The sequence below is a fragment of the Leucopleurus acutus genome (genome assembly GCF_964270905.1).
Source record: "Leucopleurus acutus genome assembly, chromosome: 3".
Classification (NCBI taxonomy): Eukaryota; Metazoa; Chordata; class Mammalia; order Artiodactyla; family Delphinidae; genus Leucopleurus; species Leucopleurus acutus.
In genome coordinates this window covers 66,333,802-66,361,752 of record NC_139145.1, presented here as the reverse complement: position 1 = coordinate 66,361,752, position 27,951 = coordinate 66,333,802, and the positions used below count along the sequence as shown (strand labels likewise).

General features: G+C 38.9%; 1 protein-coding gene and 1 pseudogene across 3 annotated transcripts in view; both read left to right on the top strand.

The window, feature by feature from the left end:
- Positions 1-27,951, top strand: part of RAD50 (RAD50 double strand break repair protein) — a 98,401-nt gene that overhangs the window by 8,128 nt on the left and 62,322 nt on the right. For both annotated transcript variants that reach the window (XM_082837186.1, XM_082837187.1), the window contains exons 3-5: positions 18,850-19,001; positions 21,359-21,544; positions 21,903-22,107. In XM_082837186.1, the coding sequence (XP_082693312.1) occupies positions 18,850-19,001; positions 21,359-21,544; positions 21,903-22,107 (543 nt within the window). The remainder of the gene's footprint in view (positions 1-18,849; positions 19,002-21,358; positions 21,545-21,902; positions 22,108-27,951) is intronic.
- Positions 25,040-26,178, top strand: LOC309959405 (large ribosomal subunit protein eL21-like; annotated as a pseudogene). The gene is made up of 2 exons: positions 25,040-25,572; positions 25,798-26,178. The product of its transcript is annotated as a large ribosomal subunit protein eL21-like (transcript).

Here is a 27,951-nt window from a genome sequence, read left to right as displayed (position 1 = left end):
GTCGGGGGCCCAGGTTCAGTCCCTGGTTGGGGAACTAAGATCCCACAAGCTGCACGGCACAGTCAAAAAGAAAAAGAAAAGAAAACCCATGTAAATTGGGGATGTTTGTTAGATATCCAAAGGAGGTGTCCAGTAGGTAAGTAGAAGTATGACCAAGGGAGAGGTTTGAGTTAAAGAAAGAAAATTAGGAATCATTGATGCATACAGTTATATATGTATGTAGTTAGTCTTAAAGCCTGATGGGATCACATAGGAAGTGAATATAGAGAAGAGATCCAAGACCTAAGCCTAGAGCACATTAGCATTTAGAAATAAGAAAGAGCAGGAGGACCCAGCAAAAGATGCTAAAAGAACAACTAGTAAAGTAAGGAACACAGAGAATAGTGTCTTAGAAAAGAATAAAGTGTTATAAGAAGGAGGAGTCATCAACTGTGTCAAATATGTCGATAGCTCAAAATAGATAATTAATGAGAACCTACTGTATAGCACAGGGAAATCTACTCAGTACTCTTTCGTGACCTAAGTGGGAAGGAAATCCAAAAAAGAGGGGATATATGTATACATATAGCTGATTCACTTTGCTGTATAGCAGAAACTAACAAACATTGTAAATCAACTATACTCCAATAAAAATTAAAAAAAGAAATGTCGATAGCTCAAGTGAGAAGCAGGTTTGACTATGGGAAGGCCATTGGTGATCTTGACAAAACCAGTTTTAGTAATCTGAGAAAACAGGAAGTAAGGAAGTGAAACACATAGAATTGTCTTGTGAATTTTGCTGTAAGTGGAAAGAGAGATAGGGCAATAGCTGAAAAGGTTTGCAGGATCAAGGAGAGTGTTGGCTGTTGTTCTTGTTTTTTTACATATGTATGTATGTATTTTCTGGATGTTTCCATGTTGATTGATGCTCTAGTATCTCTGCCAATCTCATCTATCACTCACCTCTTCCCAAATGCTTTCATATTTCTAGAGCTATTTTTCTCAGCTGTCTGCTTATGTCCTCTCTGTGGTTCTTCTGGCCATGGTGGTTTAGCTCTCTTCACTTACTACGCACTTTTCGGCTGCTCTCATTTCCCAGTTCTGAGCTCCCACCCACACTTGCTCATCAACTCTTCTCTCCTGAGTCACTCACACCTCCTACTGTGGATGAAGCCATTCCCCTTATCTGAATTGTCCACATCCCCTCAGTTTTCCCTATATGCTATGTTCTTCTCATTATTTCAATTCCTCTCACCCTCTTATATCTTCAGCTTCTCTTGTCTTTCCTTTTCCCTGTTTTAATTTGACCCTGAACCTAATATTGTTTACCTTGCCTTAAACAAACGCCTGAATTTTTCTGGCTCTCCTCAATAATTTTTCTTACCTATGTTCAGTTGTTTCTGTCTTCTTAGGAACTTTGATTTCCATGTTGCTCCATTTGCTTAGCTTCCCACTTTTCTCCTTTACTTCTTTCAAACTTGCGGCTACATCAGTCCGGACGCGCAGGCTCAGCGGCCATGGCTCACGGGCCTAGCCGCTCCGCGGCATGTGGGATCTTCCCGGACCGGGGCACGAACCCACGTCCCCTGCATCAGCAGGCAGACTCCCAACCACTGCGCCACCAGGGAAGCCCAAAACTGTCATTTTTGAACCAAAACAACAAATGAAAGCTACAAAGTGCCTAATAAATATTTGTTAAACAATTTGATGAATTAATATAAAAGTTAAATTTATGCCCAAAAGTCATGAAAAGTCCAACAAAAGTTATGATTTTAAAAAAAGGCTGAATCCAGGGCTTGTGATTTTGGTTGCAATAGAGTAGTGAGTATCATACTTGTGCTCCCAAGATGAACAACTATAAAACTGGAAAAAATATTTGAATCCACTCTTTTCAGGCATTGGGCAACAGATGGTGCAGGGCTGTGATTTTTGAGAAAAGAGAAATATATGCGGTGACTACACATTTATTCTAGTTTTCTACGTAGGGATATTTTGCGAACTTCAGTGCATAGAGTTAGAACCCAACAGAGAACCGTAGTCACTAGGCAGATGAAACAAAGAAAGAAGTTTGGGTTTGCTGAGGTGGTTGTGAATTGTGAGGCAGGGTACAGGGGTGGGGTTTTTGTGCAGAGATGGGGCACCAGGAATCTGTACAAGGAACCCATGAGCTTTTGGCCAAATACTAAGCTGCATGTGTTCCAGAATGAGATTCAGTGAGGACTAGCAGCGAACAACTACTGGAGTAGAGGAGTGGGATTGTGAACTGAATGGAGATTCTAGAGTTTACACAATGCTGGGAGACATTTGAGTCATGATATGCCAGAGTAGGAGGAGCTTGTGGAACTCCTTAGTATTCTGTTGAGGCCTCAGAAAGGCCATCCTAACAAATCCTAAAACAAGCTTTGACAGAATCAAGCTGAGTAGCCAATAAATTAACTGCCTTCTAGAACAAAACTCAACACTTTTTAAAGGAAGTCAGCACAATCCAAACTCACACTGTAGCATCTACAATGTCCAGGATATAATAAAAAATTAGTGTATATATGAAGAAACAAATGTAATCCATAACTGAGAGGAAAAAGTGAATAGAAACATATCCAGAGATGACAAATTTTGGAATTAGCAGACAAGGATTTTAAAAGCTATGACACATAAGTTCAAGAATTTAAAGGAAATTGTCCATAATGTGGTAAAAGATCACAACAGAGAAATAAAATTATAAAAAAGACCCAAGAAGCTCAACACATAACAAGTAGCATAAACACACTTATATTGCATTTTACACTAAACTTGCTGAAAACCAGAGGTGAATTCTTAAAAGCAGACTGAGGAAAAAGTAACACATTATGCAGAGGGGAAAAATAATGATTTCTGACTTTTCATCAAAAACTTCCCAAGCCATGAGATAGTGAGACAACATCTTTAAAGTGCTGGGGAATAAAAATCAATCTAAAATTCTATATACAACAAAAATATCCTTCAAAAATTGAAGATGAAATGGAGAACATTTTCTGATTGGGGAAAAAAAAAAGGTAGAGCTATTAGTTACCAGCAGATCTGTACCATAAGAAATGTTAAAGGAGGTTCTTGAGGCTGAGGGGAAGTGTTACGAAATTAGTCCTAGAGTGAAGGTTGCTGCAGATGCCCCCTTACAAACCTTAAAAACAAACGTTCAAAAGGACTAAGCCTCTAAGGAATTCCTTGGTAATCCATTGGTTAGGACTCCGCGCTTTCACTGCCGAGGGCACAGGTTCAGGACCAATCCCTGGTCAGGAAACTAAGATACTGCAAGCTGCACAGCTCGGCCAAATAAAGAAACAATATCCACCATTAAATATTGGACTTCCCCAGAGGTCCAGTGGTTAGAAGACTCTGTGCTTCCATTGCAGGGGGCCCTGGTTCGATCCCTGGGAGGGGAAGTTCCGCATGCTGCATGGTGCATCCAAAAAAAGGATCAAGCCTCAACAAACTTAGCTGCATGCCTGAACCAAATTAAACACTCATTAAAGGAGTAAAACAAAATTATTCATTCAACATTGTAAAATTCACAATCAGAAGTTACCAGGCATGCAAGGAACCCAGAACCAGGAGAAAATGAAATATAGAAATAAATAGAAAATGAAAGAGATGACAGAATTAGCAGACGATCTTAAATTACAAAACTTATAAATATACAGACAGTTGGAAAGGAAAACATTAAGTTTAATGAATGGAATAGAAGATATAACAAAAAGACCTAAATAAAGCAAAAGGAATACCAATGGGTTTTTTTTTGATTGAAGTATAGTTGATTTACAGTATTGTGTTAGTTTCAGATGTACAGCATAGTGATTCAGTATTTTTGTAGATTATACTCCATTATAGGTTTTTACAAGAAAATGGGTAAAGTTCCTTGTGCTATACAGTGTATACTTGTTGTTTATCTATTTTATATGTAGTAGCTTGTATCTGTTAATCCTATACCTCTATTTTGTCCCTCTCCCCTCCACTTTGGTAACCACAAATTTTTTTCTGTATCTGTGAGTCTGTTTTGCATATACATTCATTTGTATTATTTTTTAGAGGGAATAACAGTGTTTTTAAATATAATAATACAGATAGGTTAAAAGTAAAAGGATGGAAAATCCTTTAGATAGCATACTAGAATATGCCAGCTAATAAAAAGAAAACTGAATTGGCTATATTAATATCAGACAGTATACTTCAGAACTAGTAACATTGACGTAAAAAGTGACATTTTATGATGATAAAGCAGTCAGTTCACCAAAAGGATTTAGCAACTCTAAATGTAGAGCTTTGATATGGAAGAGGCAAAAAAAATCTATGGAACTAAAGGAGAAACAGACAAATCTGCAATTATAGTTGGAGATCTCAATACCTCTCTTGGTAAAGAAACAGAAAGAGTAGACAAACTATCAGAAGGACGTGGAAAACTTTAATACTCTTAATCAAATTAGCCTAATTGATGTTTATAGGACATTCTACTAGTGAACGGCAGAATACACATTATTTTCAGCCACTGTAAAACATTCACAAATATTCTGAACCAGAAAACAAGTGAAAACAAATTTTAAAGCATTGAAGTCATACAGAATGTGTTTTCTGACCACAACAAAGTTAAACTAGAAATCAATAACAGAAAATCCCGAGATATTTGAAAATTAGGCAGTACATTTCTTCTTTTTTTTTTTTTTTTTTTGCGGTACGCGGGCCTCTCGCTGTTGTGGCCTCTCCCGTTGCGGAGCATAGGCTCCGGACGCGCAGGCTCAGCAGCCGTGGCTCACGGGCCCAGCCGCTCTGCGGAATGTGGGATCTTCCCGGACCGGGGCACGAACCCATGTCCCCTGCATCGGCAGGCGGACTCTCAACCACTGCGCCACCAGTTCTGGAAGCCCAGGCGGTTATTTCTAAATAACCCATGGATCAAAAAAGGGATCACGAAGGAAATTCAAAAATACGTTAAATAAAAGCATATCATACAAAAAATTTGTGGAATGCAGCTAACTAATGCTTAGAAATTTATATAATAAAATGTTTATATTAGAAAAGAAAAAATGTCTAGAATTAATTATCTGAGCTTCTATCTTAAGAAACCTGAAAAAGAAGAGCTAATTAAATTCAAAATAAGTAAAGGAGGGAAATTAAAGGTAAGAGCAAAAATCAGTGATATAGAATACAGAGACAGAGAAAACCAGTGAAACCAGAAGATGGTTCTTTTAAAAAAAAAAAGGATCAATAAAATGAATAAGCCTCTAAGCAAAGTGATAAAAAAGCCATAAATTACCAGTATTAGGAATGAAAGAGGCAACATCACTGCGGATCCTACAGACATTATGTAGGTAATAAGGGAATACTGCTAGCAGGTTTATGCCAATAAATTCAGTGACTTAGATGAAATGGACAAATTCTTTTAAGAACATAAGTTACCAAAGCTTACTCAAGAAGAAATATGCCTACAAAATAAATTGATTTGTAGTTAAAAACTTAACAAGGACTTCAGGTTGTGATGATTTTACTGGTGAGTTGTACAAAACATTTTAGGAGGAAATCGAGTCAGTTCTACATAAACTTGTTTTTTTTACATCTTTATTGGAGTATAAGTGCTTTACAATGGTGTGTTAGTTTCTGCTTTATAACAAAGTGAATCAGTTATACATATGTTCCCATATCTCTTCCCTCTTGCATCTACCTCCTTCCCACCCTCCCTATCCCACCCCTCTAGGTGGTCACAAAGTGCCGAGCTGATCTCCCTGTGCTATGCAGCTGCTTCCCACTAGCTATTTGTGTTACGTTTGGTAGTGTATATATGTCCATGCCACTCTCTCACTTTGTCACAGCTTACCCTTCCCCCTCCCCATATCCTCAGGTCCATTCTCTAGTAGGTCTGTGTCTTTATTCCTGTCTTACCCCTAGGTTCTTCATGACATTTTTTTCTTAAATTCCATATATATGTGTTAGCATACGGTATTTGTCTTTCTCTTTCTGACCTAGAGTCTGTCATACAGAGTGAAGTAAGTCTACATAAACTTTTTCAGAAAAGAGAGGCAAAGGAACTATGTCCCAACTCATTTTATGAAGGTAGTATTACTGTGTTACCAAAAACCAAAGACATTACAAGAAGACTACAGATGGGTAACTGTCATGCATGCAAAAATCACAAAATATTAGCAAATCAAAGTCAGCAATATATAAAGATAATACACCACGATGGAGGTCCAAAAGCCAGTAGATGAGGGACTTCCCTGGTGGCTCAGCGGTTAAGAATCCACCTGCCAATGCAGAGGACACAGGTTCGAGCCATGGTCCAGGAAGATCCCATATGCTGCGGAGCAATTAAGCCCGCGAGCCACAACTGCTGAGCCCGCGTACCACAACTACTGAAGCCCACGTGCTTAGAGCCCGTGCTCCTCAACAAAAGAAGAGACCGCAATGAGAAGCCCATGCACCACAACAGAGAGTAGCCCCCACTCGCCACAACTAGAGAAAGCTTGCACGCAGCAACAAAGACCCAACGCAGCCAAAAATAAATAAATATATTTTTAAAACCCCACAAAAACCAGTAGATGAGGCTGAGAGAGGAGGGCATCCACAAAAACCTGGTTGGGAATTGGAGCCCAAGAGAGGAATGCATGAGTCCATAGTGATATTTAAAAAATGAAAAACAAGGTGGCGGTTGGGGCGGGTGTGGAGGACAAAGCCCTTCCTTATAGTAGAATCTTAACTAATAAATGTAGGAGGAATAATGGAATTAGACAATTACTCTTTGATAGCTATCACAGTAATCATTCATTCATTTAAGAAACATTAATAGAGATGTTAAAACGAATGGAGGAAAAGCTTGATGAGGTTATGAGACATTTACACAGTCTCAGTGTATCTCTTTCCCAAATATTTATTAACAGCAAAGTAGAAAAAATAATATTCTGCCAGGAATATCTCCTGGTAGATACGGCCTTTACCAGGAGATTGAAGGTAACATCCTCAGTAATGAGCTAAATTGAAATCGTGCCCATCCGATAAGATGCAATGTAAGGATCATACCATCACTTCTGTAATATTGCTGCAAAGATGCATAATCTGATTCTAGTCCTGAAGAAATATTAGGCAAATCCAAATTTTGGGAGACCTTCTATAAAATAACATTTGGTAATTTTTAAAATTACCAGTCATGAAAGAGAAAATCTGAGGAACTGTTCCAGACTGAAAGAAACTAAAGAGACAATGACAACAATGTGTAATTTGAACAATGTGTAATACTGTGTGTAATTCTGAACTGGATCCTGTTGTTGTAAAGGACATATTGGAAGAATTGGCAAAATTGAATGGGATCTGAGGGCCATATGGTAGTAATATATCACTCAATTTCCTGATTTTTATGGTTGAAAATGCCCATGTTTTATAGGAAATATCAGTGTTGGAATATCAGATCAGCAACTTATTCTCAAGTGGTTTGGGTGAAAAGTCATGGTGTATACTGTGTGTCTTCTTTTCTGTAAGCTTGTGATTGTTTTTTAAAATGTTTTAAAAACACTTTTGGTATGTAAAAGGATAAAATTCATTTATTTGAAAAATCCACATAGCTGATCTCCTAATGATGCTGAATAATGGAGGTAGATAATACAGTTCTAGTAAATCAAACAGTATTCTTTTCCTCCTTGTGTATTTTTTAAATTTACTTAAAAATTTTTTTTTACTTTATATTGGAATATAGTTGATTTACAGTGTTGTGTTAGTTTCAGGTGTACAGCAAGGTGATTCATTTATACATATACATATATATTTTTTTTCAGATTTTTTTCCCATGTAGGTTATTACAGATTACTGAGTAGAGTTCCCTGTGATGTACAGTAGGTCCTTGCTGATTATCTATTTTATATATAGTACTGTGTATCTGTTAATCCCAACCTCATAATCCCCCCCCCCCCACTTTCCCCATTGGTAACTATAAGTTTGTTTTTGAAGTCTGTGAGTCTGTTTCTGTTTTGTAAATAAGATTTTTTACATTCATAAGATTTTTACGTTCATATATAAGTGATATATGATATTTTTCTTTCTCTGTCTGACTTCACTTAGTATGATAATCTCTAGGTCCATTCGTGTTGCTGCAAATGGCATTATTTTGTTCTTTTTTATGGCTGATATTCCACTGTATATATATATTACCACATCTTCTTTATCCATTCATCTGTTGATGGACATTTACATTGCTTCCATGTCTTGGATATTGTAAATAGTGCTGCAGTGAATTTTGGAGTGCATGTATCCTTTCGAATCATGGTTTTCTCCAGATATATGCCCAAGAGTGGGATTGCTGGATCATATGGTAGCTCTATTTTTAGTTTTTTAAGGAAGCTCCATACTGTTCTTCATAGTGGCTGTACCAATTTACATTCCCACCAACAGTGTAGGAGGGTTTCCTTTTCTCCACACACTCTCCAGTATTTATTGTTTCTAGACTTTTTGATGATAGCTATTCTGACCAGTGTGAGATGATACCTCATTGTAGTTTTGATTTTCATTTCTCTAATAATTAGTGATGATGGGCATCTTTTCATGTGCCTGATGGCCATCTGTATGTCTTTGTTTTTTCATTGAAGTATAGTTGATTTACAATGTTGTGTTAACTGCTGTACAGCAAGGTGATTCAGCTATACATATATATATATATATATATATACACACACACACATTCTTTTTTTAATATTCTTTTCCATTATGGTTTATCATAGGATATTGTATGTAGTTCTCTGTGCTATACAGTAGGGCCTTGTTGTTTATCCATTCTATATATTAAAGCTTACATCTGCAAACCCCAACCTCCCACTCCATCCCTCCTCCAACCCCCTCCCCCCTTGGCAACCACCAGTCTGTTCTCATGTCCATGATTCTGTTTCTATTTCATAGATAGGTTCATTTGTATTATATTTTATTTTTTATTATTACTTTTTAAAATTAATTTAATTTAATTTTTATTTTTGGCTGCGTTGGGTCTTAGTTGCTGTGCACAGGCTTTCTCTAGTTGCAGGAGCGGGGGTTACTCTTTGTTGTGGTGCATGGGCTTCTCATTGCAGTGTCTTCTCTTGTTGTGGAGCATGGGCTCTAGGTGCATGGCTTTCAGAAGATGTGTCATGCAGGCTCAGTAGTATGGCTCACAGGCTCTAGAACGCAGGCTCAGTAGTTGTGGCACACGGGCTTAGGTGCTCTGTGGCATGTGGGATCTTCCCAGACCAGGGATTGAACCGGTGTCCCCTGCATTGGCAAGCAGATTCTTAACCACTGCGCTAACAGGGAAGTCCCTGTATCATATTTTAGATTCCAAATATAAGTGATATCATATGGTATTTGTCTTTCTCTTTCTGACTTACTTCACTTAGTATGATAATCTCTAGTGCATCCATATTGCTGCAAATGGCATTATTTCATTCTTTTTAATGGCAGAGTAGTATTCCATTGTATGTATATGTACTACATCTTCTTTATCCATTCATCTGTCGATGGACATTTAAGTTGTCTTCATGTCTTGGCTATTGTGGATATTGCTGCTGTGAACGTTGGCATATGTATATCGTTTTGAATTATAATTTTGTCTGTATATATGCCCAGGAGTGGGATTGCTGGCTCATATGGTAATTCTATTTTTAGTTTTCTGAGGAACCTCCATACTGTTTTCCACAGTGGCTGCACCAACTTACATTTCCACCAGTAGTGTAGGAGGATTCCCTTTTCTCCACACCCTCTCCAGCATTTGTTATTTGTAGACTTTTTAATGATGGCCGTTTTGCCTGGTGTGAGGTGGTACCTCATTGTAGTTTTGATTTGCATTTCTCTAATAATTAGCAGTGTTGAGCATCTTTTCATGTGCCTATTGACCATCTGTATTTCTTCTTTGAAGAAATGTCTATTTAGGTCTTCTGCTCATTTTTGGATTGGGTTGTTTTTTTCTGTTGTTGAGATGTATGAGCCATTTGTATATTTTGGAAATTAAGCCCTTGTCAGTCACATTGTTTGCAAATATTTTCTCCCATTCTGTAGGTTGTCTTTTCATTTTGTTTATGGTTTCCTTTGCTGTGCAAAAGCTTGTAAGTTTGATTAGGTCCCGTTTGTTTTTGTTTTTATTTCTATTACCTTGGGAGATTGACCTAAGAAAACATTGTTACAATTTATGTCAGAGAATGTTTTGCCTGTGTTCTCTTCTAGGAGTTTTATGGTGTCGTGTCTTATGTTAAGTCTTTAAGCCGTTTTGAGTTTATTTTTGTGTATGGTGAGAAGGTGTGTTCTAACTTCCTTGATTTACATATGGCTGTCCAGCTTTCCCACCACTTGCTGAAGAGACTATCTTTTTCCCATTGTATATTCTTGTCTCCTTTGTCGAAGATTAATTGACCGTAGGTGTGTGGGTTTATTTTTGAGCTCTCTATCCTGTTCCATTGATCCATATATCTGTTTTGGTGCAAATACCATGCTGTTTTGCTTACTGTAGCTTTGTAGTATTGTCTGATAGCTGGAAGGGTTATGCCTCCTATTTTGTTCTTTTTCTTCAGTATTGCTTTGGCAATTCTGGGTCTTTCATGGTTCCATATGAATTTTAGGATTATTTGTTCTAGTTCTGTGAAAAATATCATGGGTAATTTGATAGGGATTGCATTAAATCTGTAGATTGCTTTGGGTAGTATGGCCATTTTAACAGTAATAATTCTTCCAATTCAAGAGCCTGGGATATCTTTCATTTCTTTGAATAATCTTCAGTTTCCTATAATTAATGTTTTATAGTTCTCAATGTATAAGTCTTTCACCTCCTTGGTGAGGTTTATTCCTAAGTATTTTATTTTTGGGGTTCCGATTTTATTTTATTATTATTTTTTAAATTTATTTATTTATTCATTCATTTTTGGCTGCATTGGGTCTTCGTTGCTGCGTTCCAGCTTTCTCTAGTTGCAGCGAGAGGGGCCTACTCTTCGTTGCAGTGTGCGGGCTTCTCACTGTGGTGGCTTCTCTTGTTGCAGAGCAGGAGCCGTAGGCGCACGGATTTCAGTAGTTGCGGCATGTGGGCTCAGTAGTTGTGGCTCGCGGGTTCTAGAGCACAGGCTCAGTAGTTGTGGTGCATGGGCTTAGTTGGTCGGCGGCATGTAGGATCTTCCTGGACCAGGGATCGAACCCGTGTCCCCTGCGTTGGCAGGTGGATTCTTAACCGCTGCGCCACCAGGGAAGTCCCGGGGTTACAATTTTAAAAGGTATTGTTTTTTTTACATTCCGTTTTTGATATTTCATTGTTGATGTAAAGAAATGCAACCGATTTCTGTATGTTAATCTTGTATCCTGCTACCTGGCTGAATTTATCAGTTCTAGCAGGTTTTGTGTGGAGTCTTTAAGGTTTTTTATATATATTATCATCTGCATATAGTGACAGTTTTATCTCTTCCCTTCCAGTTTGGATACCTTTTATTTCTTTTTCTTGTCTGATTGCTGTGGCTAGGACTTCCAATACTACGTTGAATAAAAGAGATGAGAGTGGGCATTCTTGTCATTTATTTATTTTTTATTTGGCTGCACCGGGTCTTAGTTGTGGCACTCAGGATCTTTGTTGCGGCATGCAGGATCTTTAGTTGCAGCATGCAAACTCTTAGTTGTGGCATGTGGGATCTTGTTCCCTGACCAGGGATTGAACCTGGGCCCCCTACATAGGGAGTGCAGAGTCTTAGCCACTGGACCTCCAGGTAAGTCATCTGGGCATCCTTGTCTTGTTCCAGATTTTAGCATGAAGGCTTTCAGCTTTTCACCGTTGAGTATTATATTGGCTGTGGGTTTGTCATAAATAGTTTTTATTATGTTCCCTGTGTACCCACTTTGGTAAGACTTTTTGTCATGAATGGATGTTGAATTTTGTCAAATGCTTTTTCTGCATCTATTGAGATGATGTGTTTTTTGTCTTTTCTTTTGTTTATGTGGTGTATCACATTGATTGATTTGTGTATGTTGAACCAACCTTGGGAACTTGGGATAGATCCCACTTGATCGTGGTGTATGATCTTTTTATGTGTTGTTGGATTTGGTTTGCTAATATTTTGTTGAGAATTTTTGTATCTCTATTCACCAAAGATATTGGCCTGTAATTTTCTTTTTTGGTGTTGTCTTTGGTTTTGGTATCAGGGTGATGGTCACTTCATAGAATGTCTTTGGGAGTGTTCCCTTCTCCCATTTTTTGGAAGAGTTAAAGAAGGATCAGTATAAGTTCTTTGTATGTTTGGTGGAATTCTCTTGTGAAGCCATCTGCTCCTGGACTTTTGTTTATAGGGAGTTTTTAAATTACACATTCTATTTCACTTCTAGTGATCGGTCTGTTCAAATGATCTATTTCTTCTGGATTCAATTTTGGTGGACTGTATGTTTCTAGAAATTTGTCCATTTCTTCTAGGTTGTTGAATTTGTTGGCATATAATTGTTCATAGTACTCCCTATGGTTTTTTGAATTTCTGTGGTATCAGCTGTTATGTTTCCTTTTTCATTTCTTACTTTGTTTATTTGGGTTCTCTCTCTTTTCTTCTTGGTGAGCCTGGCCAGAGGTTTGTCAATCTTATTTATCCTTTCAAAGAACCCACTCTTGGTTTTCTTGATTTTTTTTCTATTGTGTTTTAGATCTCTATTTTATTTATTTTCTCTCTGATCTTTATTATTTCCTTCCTTCTGCCAACTTAAGGTTTTGTTTGTTCTTCTTTTTCTTATTTTTTTAAGTGGTAGGTTCATGTTGTTTATTTGAGATTTTTCTTGTTTTTTTTGAGGAAGGAATGTATTGCTATGAACTTCCCTCTAAGAATTGCTTTTGCTGCATCCCATAGTTTTTGTATGGTTGTGTTTTCATTGTCTTTTGTCTCAAGGTATTTTTTAGTTTCCTCTTTGATTTCATTGTTAACCCATTGGTTTTTTAGTAGCATGTTGTTTAATCTCCATATAATTGTTTTCTTCTCTTTCTTTTTCTGTGGTTAATTTCTAGTTCCATGCTGTTGTGGTCAGAAAAGATGCTTGAGATAATTTCTATACTCTTAAATTTGTTGAGGCTTGTTTTGTGCCAGAGTATGTGGTCAGTCCTAGAGAATGTTCCATGTGTGCTTGAAAAGAATGTATATTCTGGGTTTTTTTGGATGTAATGTCCAAATATCAGTTATGTCTGTTTTTCTGTATTATTTAGGATTTCTGTTGCCTTATTGATTCTCTGCCTGCAAGATCTATCTGTTGATTTGAGTGGGGTGTTAAAGTCTTACTATTATTGTAGTCCTGTCAGTTTCTCCCTTTGCGTCTCATAGTAGTTATTTTCTGTATTTGCATGCTCCTATATTAGGTGTGTGTATGTTGACGAGTGTAAAATACTCTTCATGTATTCTTCCTTTTATCATTATATAGTGTCCTTCTTTATCTTTCTTTATGGCTTTTGTTTTAAAGTTGTTTTGTCTGATATAAGTATTGTGACCCCTGGTTTCTTGTCATTTCTGTTAGCATGAAATATCTTTTTCTGTCCCCTCACTTTCAATCCGTGTGTGTCCTTTGCCATAGGGTGGGTCTGTTATAGGCAGTGTATTGTAGGCTCTTATTTTTCTATCCAGTCTGCTACTCTGTGTTGTTTGATTGGAGCATTTAGTCCACTGACATTTATGTATGTATTTATTGCCATTTTAAACCTTGTTTTCCTGTTGATTTTGTATTTCTTCTTTGTCCATTTCTGTTTTTTCTTTTGTAGTTCAATGGTTTTCTTTTGTATTATACTTATGTTCTCTTCTTTTTCATTTTTGGGAATCTATTATATGTTTTTGATTTGTACTTACCTTCTTTTTCAAGTATGTTAACCCCTTCCTGTATCTGTTGGGTTGGCCAAAAAGTGCCTTTGGTTTTTAAGTGAAAATAAAAGACACATTTTTCATTTTCACAAGAATGTTATTGAACAACGTATTCACCCTTTTGTTCCACTACCTAGTGCCATTTTTCAGGCAACTTCATAATTCCATCTTCCCAAAACTTTTTATCTTTTTTTTTTTTTTTTTTTTTGTGATACACAGGCCTCTCACTGCTGTGGCCTCTCCCACTGCGGAGCACAGGCTCCGGACGCGCAGGCTCAGCGGCTGTGGCTTACGGGCCTAGCCGCTCCGCGGCATGTGGGATCTTCCCGGACCAGGGCACGAACCCATGTCCCCTGCATCGGCAGGTGGACTCTCAACCACTGCGCCACCAGGGAAGCCCAACTTTTTATCTTTTTGAGCAAAGAACTGTTCCGGGTGCCTTTTACAGTCTTCCAGGGAATTGAAATATTTTCCATTAAGAGAATTTTGTAAAGACCAAAATAAATGGAAATCGGAAGATGCAATGCCTGGTGAATACAGCGGATGAATCAGAACTTCCCAGCCAAGCTGTAACAGTTTTTGCCTGGTCATCAGAGAAACATGCAATCTTGTGTTATCCTGATGGAAGATTATATGTTTTCTGTTGACTAATTCTGGACGCTTTTCATTGAGTGCTTTCAGTTGGTCTAATTGGGAGCAGTACTTGTTGGAATTGTTTGATTTTCTGGAAGGAGCTCATAATAGAGGACTCCCTTCCAGTCCTACCATATTCACAACATCACCTTCTTTGGATGAAGACTGGCCTTTGGTGTGGTTGGTGGTGGTTCATTTCGCTTGCCCCATGATCTCTTCTGTTCCACACTATTGTACAGTATCCACTTTTCATTGCCCATCACAATTTGTTTTAAAAATACAATGTTTTCATTAAGTTTAAGTAGAGAATCGCATGCAGAAATACAGTCAAGAAGGTTTTTTTTCACTTAACTTATGTGGAACCCAAACATCAAAGCAATTCACATAACCAAGCTGGTGCAGATGATTTTCAGTGCTTGATTTGGATATTTTGAGTATGTCAGCTGTCTCCCACATGGTATAACGTTGATTGTTCTCAATTAATTTTTTGATTTGATCACTGTCAACTTGGTCTGCCTGACCGTGGAGCATCGTCTAGCGAGAAATCTCCAGCATAAAACTTTGCAAACCACTTTTGACACATTCAGTCAGTCACAGCACCTTCTCCATATGCTACACATATCTCTTTTTGCATTTTGGTTGAGTTTTTACCTTTCTTGAAATAATAAAGCACAGTATACCGAAAGTGTTGCTTTTTTTCTTCCATCTTCGATATTAAATGGCTACACAAAAATTCACCAATTTTGAGAAGTCTTTTTTTAAATGCACGCTGATATGACAGCTGTCACATACAACTAACAAAATTGTTTCGAACGAAGTTAAAGAGAGAGCTAAGTGCTACTAGAGCCATCTTACAGAAAAAAACGAATGAACCTTTTGGTCAACCCAATATTTCCCTTAGACTGGTAGTCATATAAGCTCAAACACATAGTAGGAAAAAAAATCTACATTTTCTTACTCTTATCCTCATATTATGATTTTGGTGTCTTCTTTTACATCTTCATGATCATTCTTTTGCTCTTCATTGTGGTTATCATCACTTTCACAGAAATATTTTGTTTTTTTTTTAATCTGTTTACTGGCTTATTTAAGTGATTTACTTTCTAATTGTGATTTTCTCTTTCCTGTAGATTCTTCTTTTTTATTTAGAGAAGACCTTTCAATATTTCCTTTAGGATAGGTTTAGTATTGCTGTATTCTTTAGTTTTTGCTTTTCTGAGAAATTCTTCACTTTGCTATTCTTTTTTAATTTATTTTATTTATTTTTATTTTTGGCTGTGTTGGGTGTTCGTTGCTGCGCACAGGCTTTCTCTAGTTGCGGTGATGGAGGGCTGTTCTTCGTTGCAGTGTACAGGCTTCTCGTTGTGGTGGCTTGTTGTGGAGCATGGGCTCTAGGCACGCGGGCTTCAGTAATTGTGGCTTTCGAGGTCTAGAGTGCAGGCTCAGTAGTTGTGGTGCATGGGCTTGGTTGATCTGCCGCCTGTGGGATCTTCCCAGACCGGAGCTCAAACCCGTGTCCCCTGCATTGGCAGGCGATTCTTAACCACTGTGCCACCAGGGAAGCCCTCCTTCTGTTCTAAATGATAATCTTGCTGGGTAGAGTATCCTAGGTTGCACGTTTTTCCCTTTCAGGACTTTGAATATGTCTTGCCACTCCCTTTTGGCCTGCAGTGTTTCTGTAGAGAAATCTGCTGATAGCCTTATGGAGTCCACTTGTAATTAACTCTTTGTTTTTCTTTTGCTGCCTTTAGAATCCTCTCTTTGTCTTTAAATTTTGCCATTTTTATTATGATATGTCTTGATGTAGGTCTGTTTGGGTTTATCTTGTTTGGAACCCTCTGTGCTTCCTGAACCTGCATATCTGTTTCCTTCTTTAGGTTTGGGAAGTTTTCAGCCATAATTTCTTCAAATACATTTTTGATCCACTTTTCTTTCTCCTTCTGGGATCCCTGTTATGTGTAGATTGGAATGCTTTATATTATCCCATAGGTCTCTTATGTTGCTTTCTTTTTTTTTGATCTGGCTTTCTGTCTGCTGTCCTGATTGGGTGGTTTCTGTTATTCTATCTTCCAGGTCAGTTATTTGTTCTTCTGCATTGTTCATTCTGCTATTCATTGCTTTTAGCTCAGCTTTTGTCTCTGCAAATGAGTTTTCTAATTTTTCTTCGTTCTTCTTTATAGCTTCTTGTTCTTTTTTACAGTATTCTACATTTCCATCAATAGTCTTTCTTAATTCTTTTAGTATTTTCATTATCTCCTTTTTGAAACTGGTGTCTATTAGAAGAGGTGTGTTTCATTGTTTGTTCTTTCAGGGGAATTCTCTTGGTCTTTAGGAGTGGTTGCTGTGCTTCTTCATTTTATTTATATTTCTCTTACTTTGTGAGTTTAGGAGAAACAATTATATACTGTGGTTGTGGAGGGCTATTTATACGTGGGGATGTTCCTCTGTAGCTTGTGTGAGTTTAATATATTTGGTGCAAGGGCTCTTTTTAGTATGGATGCCTGTCACCTCTTTCCTCAGCATGTGCTTGTTGTTATTTCCTTGATAGCGGGCGTGCAGATGTGGCAGCTCGTGCCTGGTCCTCAGGTTTGTGGTGGCGGCTCAGGAGCACCCTAAGAGCATATCATGGGAATCGAGGTGGCTTGTGACCACTCCTGGAGTCCAGGCAGGCAGCGGCAGGGCCTCAGGACCACTCCTGGGGTCCGGGAGGGAGGCAGCGAGGCTCGCGACCCCTCCTGTGGTCTGGGGTGGAGGCAGTGGGGTCTGGGGTGGAGGCAGTGGGAGCTTGCGACCACTCCTGGCATCTGGACGGGTAGTGGCAGTGGATCGCGACCACTCCTGAGTTCTGGGAGGGAGGCAGCGGGGGCCAGGAGACCACTCCTGGAGCCCGTGCAGACAGTGTCCTGCCCTCTGAGACCACACGCACAGGGAAAAAGGCTACAATCAGAGTCCTGCCTCTCCTCTCATGCACCCCCAAAACAATGGCGACTGGCCTCTAAGGCGGCCCAGGCTTCCTCTTAGTACACCCTCAGTTGTGCTCACACTGGATTCCAGTCCCCCTGCAGGCTGTTTCCACACAGCCAACCCTAGTCCTCTCTTTGGTTCTGATCTCCAAAGCCAGAGTTCCAGCACCCAGTCCCTGCCCGCACTGGTGGAAGAGTGTCTCAGGCTAGGGAGTGCAGGGTGGCAGCACTGACCATCTGTGTAGTTCTCCCTTTGCTCTGGCTGCCACAAACCCAGTGCTGCATTCACTTATGAGGCTCAGAAACTCCCCTTCTTTCCTAGCCAATCTCCCCACTGGTGAGGGAGTTCCCAGGGTGCAGGAACCTTTCCTCTTTCACAGCTCCCTCCTAGGGGTGCAGGTCCCATCCCAATTCCTTTCTCGCTTTTTTTTCTTTTTTCCTACCTGCTTACTGGAGATTTTCTTGCCGTTTCAACAGTCTGAGGTCTTCTGCCAGCTTACAGTAGATGTTCTGTGAGAATCATTCCACGTGTAGATGTATTTTTGATGTATTTATGGGAGAAGGGGAGCTTCATGTCCTACTACTCCACCATCTTGATCACTCCTCTGTGTGTCTTCTTTGGAGAAGTGTCTAGTAAGATTTTCTGCCCATTTTTTGATTGGGTTGTTTGTTGATATTGAGCTGTTGAGCTGTTTGTGTATTTTGGAGATTAATCCCTTGTCAGTCACATCATTTGCAGATATTTTCTCCAGTTCTGTGGGTTGTCTTTTCCTTTGTTTATGGTTTCCTTTGCTGTGCAAAAGCTTGAAGTTTTATTAGGTCCCATTTGTTTATTTTTGTTTTTATTTTCATTACTCTAGGAGGCAGATGCAAAAAGATATTGCTGTGATTTATGTCAAAGAGTGTTCTGCTTATGTTTTTCTCTAAGAGTTCTATAGTATCCAGTCTTACATTTAGGTCTTTGATCCATTTTGAGTTTATTTTTGTGTACGGTGTTAGAGAATGTTCTAATCTCATTCTTTTAGATGTGGCTCACCAGTTTTCACAGCACCACTTATTAAAGAGACTTTTTTCCACTGTATATTCTTGCCTTCCTTTTCGTAGATTAATTGACCATAGGTGTGTGGGTTTATTTTTGGTCTTTCTATCCTCTTCTGTTGATCTGTAAGTCTGTCTTTGTGCCAGTACCATACTGCTTTGATTTCTGTAGCTTTATAGCGTAGTCTGAAGTCAGGGAGCCTGATTCCTCCAGCTCTGTTTTTCTTTCTCAAGATTGCTTTGGCTCTTCAGTGTCCTTCTGTATTTTGAATGATATGTAATCTCATTTATTTCGGTTGTTTTTCTTTTTTTTTCATTTTTGATGAGCAAGATTGCCTATATATTTTCTTCAGAACTAATGTTCTGATACTTACTAAGGTAGCATAATTTTTCTCTCTTTACCTTCAAAGGTTGCTCAAGAAACAGATGTTAGAGCACAGATTCGTCTGCAGTTTCGTGATGTCAATGGAGAACTTGTAGCTGTGCAGAGATCTATGGTTTGTACTCAGAAAAGCAAAAAGACAGAATTTAAAACCCTGGAAGGAGTCATTACTAGAACAAAGTAGGTGTTTATTATATATTTGAATTATCTGTTCTTTTTTTTGTCTTTAGGTCTATAAAACTATGGTTTTTTCCTACTTCTTTAAGTTTATTTTACGGAAGCTTATTAACTTTTTAACGGACTTTATCTTTAGAGCTGTTTTAGTTTCTCAGCACAGCTGAGCAGAAAGTAGAGATCCACCTTGACTCTACACCTGCGTGGCCTTGTCCAGTATCAACATCTAATTTTTTGTTTGATACTATTTATGAGTTAAACAGGATGATCCCATTAAAGATTTAGTGATAATGCTCCACTCCTTTGAGTAATTTATGGACAGTTGCTGAATTGAAGGTGCATAATCACTCAAATATAGATTGAATGAATGAAAAGTGCTAGTAATCATGTCTATAGGGAAGGATGAGATAAGCAGGCAGGTGCCTTTCAACTGTTGTCATTCTGTTAAGGGCAGGTATCATATTATAATGGGTATGGATATTGGAATTAGGTAGGCTGCCCTGAATTCATGGCTTTATCCTTGTTGAGCAAATTACTTATCATCTTATCCCTTCCTTTCATTTATTCATTTGTTAAACTAATTAAATAATTTCTTTATTTAATCAATAATGTGTCACACCTGTTATGTGCTAGATACACTGTACTAGCTACTGGCTTCTCAAGTGGATTCTTTTCACTGGCTTTTAAACATACTCAGATCTCTCCCACAACCTCAGATTTCATTTCACTCCAGTTACGGTCTGTCTCCATCTTCCCCTTTACAGGCAATTTTTTCAAAAGAGTTGTTGATACTCACTGTCTCCATTTCTTGACTTCCTCCTGACTCCTACTCTAGGCCCATTCTTGTACTGAAACAGCTCCAACTAAGGTCACAAATAACCTCTGTATTAATTAGGATAATGCTATTGCTATACAAAATAGACCTCCTTATCTCAGTGAATGACACCCCCATCCATCCAGTGACACGAACCTAAGTCTGTCTTGACAGCTTCCTTGCCATCTGTATTCAGTTCATTACCAAGTCCTATGGATTTCGCCTAACTGGCTCTTCAGTCTGTTTCTCTCCATCTCTATGAGAACCATTCTTGTTCAAGCTACCATCGTCTTTCCCTGGTCTAATGTCTCAATCTCCTGGTCTATCTTTGTCCATTCTGTCCCCCTACAAAACATTCTTAGTACATTCAGTGTAATATTTTCAGAATACATATAAAATGACAGTAAAGACAGACACTGCATCCACTCACCTAATCTAGTTGTTAACAGATACTGGACAGAAGATATGAAAGAAAATGGTCAATTTATCCTTCTGATGAAAGATGCTGAGAGATCTCTTGGAATCCAAGGGCAGGGATGCTTCTGGCCCTGGGTATAATGAAGTAGGGAACTTATTTAAAAGACCCTGAGGCAGTTCTCTCTATTTGATTGCTTTGTCATTGTGACCGTAGAACTTAGGTCTGTTGATTAAGAATCTTCCTTGGATTTGCTTGGATGGGCATCACTAAGGTTTGCCTTTATACTCCTTTTACTGTGTGTCTTTTACTGAACAATCCCTTATCTAAGCTCTAGAGTCAAAAAGAAAACAATACAAAAGTAATTGGCAAAAATTATCTTTCTTCTAAATTAATATAATTTATACTTTGAGAACTTATTTACCATAAAATAAAATAATAAAATATTACATATAAGGCAAATATTTTTAAAGTTTTAGTAATGTACATTTCATGTATATACAACTCATTTTTTATACTATCAAAAATTTATTTCATGAGAAAATTCCAAATATATTGCTGCTTTCCTAAGATTTTATTCTGAATCATTGTGGTAAGTTTAATTGATCTTTCTTTTCCTCCTGTTTAAATATATACCTGTTTTTCAGCAATGAGGTTTTACTGACCTTACAGAATAAATTGGTGACTTTAAAAATAAATAAAAAATAAACTGTACAGTCTTTAGATGTTTTCAAGTACCTTTGCCTGTCTGTTATGTATCATCATGTTTTTTTTTTGCTTTTTGGGTTTTTTTTGCGGTACGCGGGCCTCTCACTGTTGGGGCCTCTCCCGTTACGGAGCACAGGCTCCGGACGCTCAGGCTCAGCGGCCATGACTCACGGGCCCAGCCACTCCACGGCATGTGGGATCTTCCTGGACTGGGGCACGAACCCATGTCCCCTGCATCGGCAGGCGGACTCTCAACCACTGCGCCACCAGGGATGCCCAAGAATTATACCTTTTAATATGAGAAAGCTATCCACAGGAAGTGGATGAGAGGCCATTTGTTTTTGTTTTTTTTTTGCAAGTACAGCATGAAAGATTGACTAAGTAACAGAATATTTTACATAAGTTCTTGATTTTTGTTTTCTATAGGCATGGCGAAAAGGTCAGTCTCAGCTCCAAGTGTGCAGAAATTGACCGAGAGATGATAAGTTCTCTTGGGGTTTCCAAATCTGTGCTAAATAATGTCATTTTCTGTCACCAAGAAGAGTCTAATTGGCCTTTAAGTGAAGGAAAGGCTTTGAAGCAAAAATTTGATGAGATTTTTTCCGCAACAAGGTTTGTAACCTTTAATTAGATTTTGTAGTCCATTAAGTTATTGAGCCAGAGTTGCAATTTAGATGCTTCTTTTTTTTAAACAGAAAGATATTGTAAAGCAAGAAAGTCAGCAGTTATTACCTCTTATCCAGTGGCAACCAGTCAGCATATTTCCTTTCAGTTTTCTTTCTTTGCATCTTTATTTACCTGCTTGACAGTATATATGTAACATTTGTACTTACTATTATGTCATAAGCATTTTCTAAGTTATTAAAAACTCTTTGTAAATGTAATCTTAATGACTGCATTATAGTCCATTGTTTGAATATACTATAATTTGCTTAGCCAGAAATTTGATTTTTATTTAATATCTTCAAAGGTACATTAAAGCGTTGGAAACACTTCGGCAGGTACGTCAGACACAAGGTCAGAAAGTAAAAGAATGTCAAACAGAACTAAAATATCTGAAGCAAAATAAGGAAAAAGCTTGTGATATTCGCGATCAGATTACTCGTAAGGAAGCGCAGTTAACATCGTCAAAGGAAATTGTCAAATCCTATGAGAATGAACTTGATCCATTGAAGGTAATTTGGTTTCTCGTATGCTGAGGAGAAGGTTACCATTTACCGTGGTATCTCTCACCCGAAAAGCATTATTTTTCTGTGCATTTGAATGGTGTGTATATTTCTTGAAAAAATTATCAGAGACTATATAATGTTATGGTTCATGTCTTACGTCTGTATTTAAGTTGCCCAAAGACCTTGGATTTGAGGGTAAACAAATTTATAGCATCATATTAAATTAGTAATGTAGATCACTAAGTTTGTTTTTGTTTTTTTTTTTTTGCGGTACGCGGGCCTCTCACTGTTGTGGCCTCTCCCATTGTGGAGTACAGGCTCCGGACGCGCAGGCTCAACAGCCATGGCTCACGGGCCCAGCTGCTCCGCGGCATGTGGGATCTTCCCAGACTGGGCACAAACACGTGTCCCCTGCATTGGCAGGTGGACTCTCAACTACTGTGCCACCAGGGAAGCCCTAGATCACTACTTTTTTTTTTTTTTTTTTTTGCTGTACGCGGGCCTCTCACTGTTGTGGCCTCTCCCGTTGCAGAGCACAGGCTCTGGACGCGCAGGCTCAGCGGCCATGGCTCACGGGCCCAGCCGCTCCGCGGCATGTGGGATCTTCCCGGACCGGGGCGCGAACCCGTGTCCCCTGCATCGGCAGGCGGACTCTCAACCGCTGCGCCACCAGGGGAGCCCTAGATCACTAATTTTTAAATATCAGTGTAATGGCTCAACCTTACAGTTCTGTATTCTTAAGGAGACTTTTTTTTTTTAATTGACAGGTCTTTCTAGGGAATTTTTATAATTTGCAGGATGTTCTTGACATTATACAAAATTTGAAATTGGTGCATAACGTGTTGATATATTTGCAAATGAGTTAGCTTTCTAAATTCTGTGGTTTATAAGTAAGATCTTAAAGAAATCCCATTTATTCATTTCACAAGCATTTATTAAGTGTTTCCTGTGTGCCAGGGTATACTATGCTTGGGGCTATAGGTACGAGGAGAACTACAATAGTGTCCTTGCCCCTTAAGGTATTCGTAGTCTAATTAAGAGTATTCTTAAAAATGGCTTTTTAAATTTACAGATAATGGGAGATTTAAGAAAAAAAAATTTTAATTATTGATTTAGTTTTTTAAAACTCACCTATAAATGCTGGTATAGATCTTGGAATTGTAATATGGAAAAACTTTGATTTTCTGTCCCAGTGCCCATTGACATGAATGCATCTTTTTTTTTTTTTGCGGTACATGGGCCTCTCACTGTTGTGGCCTCTCCCGTTGCGGAGCACAGGCTCCGGATGCGCAGGCTCAGCGGGCCATGGCTCACAGGCCTAGCCGCTCCGCGGCATGTGGGATCTTCCCGGACCGGGGCACAAACCCGTGTCCCCTGCATCGGCAGGCGGACTCTCAACCACTGCACCACCAGGGAAGCCCATGAATGCATCTTTTAATGAATATTTATTGTTTTGTGCATAGCACTGTGCTAGGTGCTCTTGGGAATAAGGAAACCAAAGACTTAGACGTTGCTTTTAATGATCTTATAGTCTAGCTGGAGAAATAAGGAATATATTTTAAAAGATAGTTAGTATTACAAAGAAGTAAAGTGAAGAGCTATGTGAATGATATAGTTTAGAACAGAGGTTTCCAACCCCTGGGCCATAGACCAGTACCGGTCTGGTCCGTGGCCTTTTAGGAACCAGGCTGCACAGCAGGAGGTGAGTGGCGGATAAGCGAGCAACCTTCATTTGCTGCTCCTCGTTGCTCTCACTACTGCCTGAACCATCACTCCGCCAACCCTGCCCCAGCCTGTGGAAAAATTGTTTTCCACGAAACCGGTCCCTGGTGCCAAAAAGGTTGGGGGCTGCTGGTTTAGAACATAGGATCTTTAAGAGCTAAAAGATGGTGACTGTGGCACAAGTGAGAAAAGAAAAGAGAAAATGGGTAAATTGGACTTCATCAAAAGAAAAACCTTTTGTTCTACAAACTATACCATCAAGAAAGCAAAAATACAACCCATAGAATGGGAGAAAATATTTGCAAGTCAAATATGTGATAAGGAACGTCTATCTGGGTTATATGAAGAACCCAGTAAAAAAAAGTAACACAATTTGAAAATGCACAAAGGCTCTGAATAGATATTTCTCCAGGGAATATATGTGTGTATCCAATAAGCACATGAAAAGATGCTTGACGTCATTATTCATCAGGGGAATGCAAATCAGAATCACAATGAGCTATTACTTCACACCCACTAGAATGGCTAAAAGTCAAAAAGATAGGTAATAATTATTGAAAAGGATGTGGAGAAATTGGAACCTTCATACGTGATGGTGGGAATGTTAAATGGGGCAGCCACTTTGGAAAACAGTTCAGCAGTTCCTCAAAATGTTAAACATAGGGACTTCTCTGGTGGTGCAGTGGTTAAGAATCCACCTGCCAATGCAGAGGACATGGGTTTGAGCCCTGGTCTGGGAAGATCCCACATGGTGGAGCAGCTAAGCCCATGCGCCACAACTACTGAGCCCGCATTCTACAGCTACTGAAGCCCGTGCACGTGGAGCCTGTGCTCCACAGCAAGAGAAGCCACTGCAATGAGAAGTCTGCATGCTGCAACGAAGGGTAACCCCTGCTCCCCGCAGCTAGAGAAAGCCCACATGCAGCAGCGAAGACCCAACACAGCCAAAAATAAATTAAAATAATAAATAAATTAAAAGAAAATGTTAAACGTAGAGTTACCATATGACCTGGCCATTTTACTCCTAGGTATCTTATACCCAAGAGCAGTTAAAATGTACATCTATACAAAAACTTACATAGGAAAGTTCATAACAGCATTATTCATAATAGCCAAAAAATGGAAACAATTCAAATATCCATTAACTGATCAATAAAATGTGACATATCCATACATGGAATATTATTCAGCTTTAAAAAAGTATGAAGTTCTGATACAAGCTACAGTAGGCAAGAACCTTGAAAACATGTTAATTGAAAGAAGCCAATCATAAAAGACTACATAATTGTATGATGCTGTTCCATTTATTTGAAATGTCCAGAATAGGCAAATCTATAGAGACAGAAAATAGACTAGCAGTTGCCTAGGGTAGTGGGTAGAGACGAATAAATAGTGACTGCTTAAGGGCACAGAGTTTCTTTTCTGGAAGTGAAAATGTCATGGGGGATGGTTTCACAACTCTGAATATACTAAAATATGTTGAATTGTACACTTTAAATGGGTGAATTGTATGGTAGGTGAGTTCCATCTCAATAAAGTGATTTCTAAAGTGATGGCCTGGCCTTTGGGATGAAACTGCCATCTTCCAGCAATTCACCAACATGACCAACACAAAGGGAAAGAGGAGGGCCACCTGCAATATGTTCTTTAGGCCTTTTAGGAAACATGGAGGTGTTCCTTTGGCCACATACATGCAAATCTACAAAAGTGATATTGTAGATATTGAGGGAATGGGCACTGTTCAAAAAGGAATGCCCTGGGCTTCCCTGGTGGCACAGTGGTTGAGAGTCTGCCTGCTGATGCAGGGGACGCGGGTTCGTGCCCCGGTCCGGGAAGGTCCCACATGGCCGCGGAGCGGCTGGGCCCATGAGCCATGGCCGCTGAGCCTGCGTGTCCGGAGCCTGTGCTCCGCAATGGGAGAGGCCACAACAGTGAGAGGCCCGCATACCGCAAAAAAAAAAAAAAAAAAAAAAGGAATGCCCCACAAATGTTACCATGGCAAAACTGGAAGAGTCTACAGTGCTACCCAGCGTGCTTTTGGCATTGTTGTAAATAAGCAAGTTAAGGGCAAGATTCTTGCCAAGAGAATTAGTGTGCGTGTCAAGCATATTAAGCACTCTAAGAGCCAAGATAGCTTCCTGAAACTATCTGAAGGAAAATGATCAGAAAAAGAAGGAAGCCAAGCAGAAAGGTACTTAGGTTTAGCTGAAGTGCCAACCTTCTCCACCCAGAGAAGCACACTTTGTGAGAACCAATGGAAAAGAGCCTGAACTGTTGGAACCCATTCCCTATGAATTCATGGCATGATAGGTGTAAAGAAAATAAAAGACCTGGATTGTTAAAAAAAAAAAAAAAGTGATAGCCTGGAATGGAAAACTATCACAAGACCTTCAAGGGAGAAGCTGATCTGGGCCATAAAGATGGGGAAAAATCAAATTGACAGACTAGAAGCTATTTTATATATGTTTGTTTTGTGTTTTGTTTTTTGTAATCTTTTTTTAAAATTTATTTATTTGGTTGCGCCAGGTCTTAGCTGCAGTGGGCGGGCTTCTTAATTGTGGCTTGCCAGCTCCTTAGTTGCAGCATGTGGGCTCCTTAGTTGCAGCTCCAGGGTTCCTTAGTTGTGGCATGTGAACTCTTAGTTGCGGCGTGCATGTGGAATCTAGTTCCCCGACAGGGATCAAACCCAGTCCCCCTGCATTGGGAGCTCCGAGTCTTATCCACTCTGCCACCAGGGAAGTCCCTGTATGTATGTTTTTATTTTGTATTTTTTTCTTTTAAAACTAATACGTGCTCACAATGAAAAAAATATGGAAGAATATTAGTTGAAAAGTAAGAGATGCTCTTCCTACTCCTCATGTCTGACCTCCCACATATATCTTATGGTCAAGTGGGTTTTCTTGCACAAATACACTATATGTGTGTATACAAACATGCACATGTATATATGTACATATTCACAAATACGAGCTTATTAAAACAGGACTGTGGGGAAGAGCCTGGGTTAAGTAAATCAAGGTAAAAGGAGTGGGAGCTAGGATTTGCAGTCAGATTATGAAGAGCCTAATGGGTTTAGAATTTAGTGCAATAGACATAAGAGTGAGAAAAAGTATGTTATATTTTAGAAGTAGTTGTTCTAATAACTGTGTGTAGGTACTGTGGTAGTTACCAAGATATTGGAACACATTTTATTTTCTTCAGACTTTCCTGGTTGGAAAGATGACAAGCACATATAAGGCAGAAAAAGGCAAGAGCTGTGAGAGCTTTGAGGAGGAAAGAAGAGAAAGTCTGAGGTGGCCAGAGAGGATTTCATAGGACTGAATTTGGGGTACCATTTTGCTGACCTTAAGTAGATTGGTAATTACAGATATGGTGACAGCAAAATGCAGGCTGTCTTTGAACAGTATCAAGGAAATCCTCATAGTTGAAATGGAGCATTTGTATAGGAAATAATGTCAGGGTAGAGCTAAGTGATAATACCTGGTATTTATTGAGCAGTGCCAGGATTCTAAACAAGGCTGTAGCAAACGTTGAGGTGTTTGTTTATTTCTTTATTTGTATTTAATTTTGGCTAGTCCAAGGGTTTAATCTTACTCTCTGTATCTTTAGAGCCTAGCCTGGTGCCTGACACTTAGCAGGTGGTTCAGTAAATATTTATTAAGTGGATGATTTCCAAAGTCCTTTTTTTTTTTTTTAGCTCTGAGTTAAAAGGATTCTTCCCTTCATAGAACTCAGCATAAAGCTTGAATCAGATCATCTTCTCAGCAGCCATCCAGAAGACAGCTCCATTTCGGTACTGCACTATAATTCATGCTTTCCCATTTTTACAGATTTCCTACACTTTCACGAACTCTCTCATAAACTACTTTATTCCCATACCACCACATCCTATCCTGACCTTGGCCCACTTAGCCCTGTGTTCCTTTCTTGCCCTCAATGAAATGGCTTGAGAAATTTGTTTTCAAGTTCAAAAGCACCCTCTGGCCCTCTTATTTATTCTTCCACACATAATTTCATGATCCTTGTGCACCTTATAGCCCAAGTGCCTGATTCTTTTGTCTTATTTCACACACCTAAGCTTTGAACACTCTGCTGCTATATTTTTTGTTGTCTTTCTATTTGTTTTAG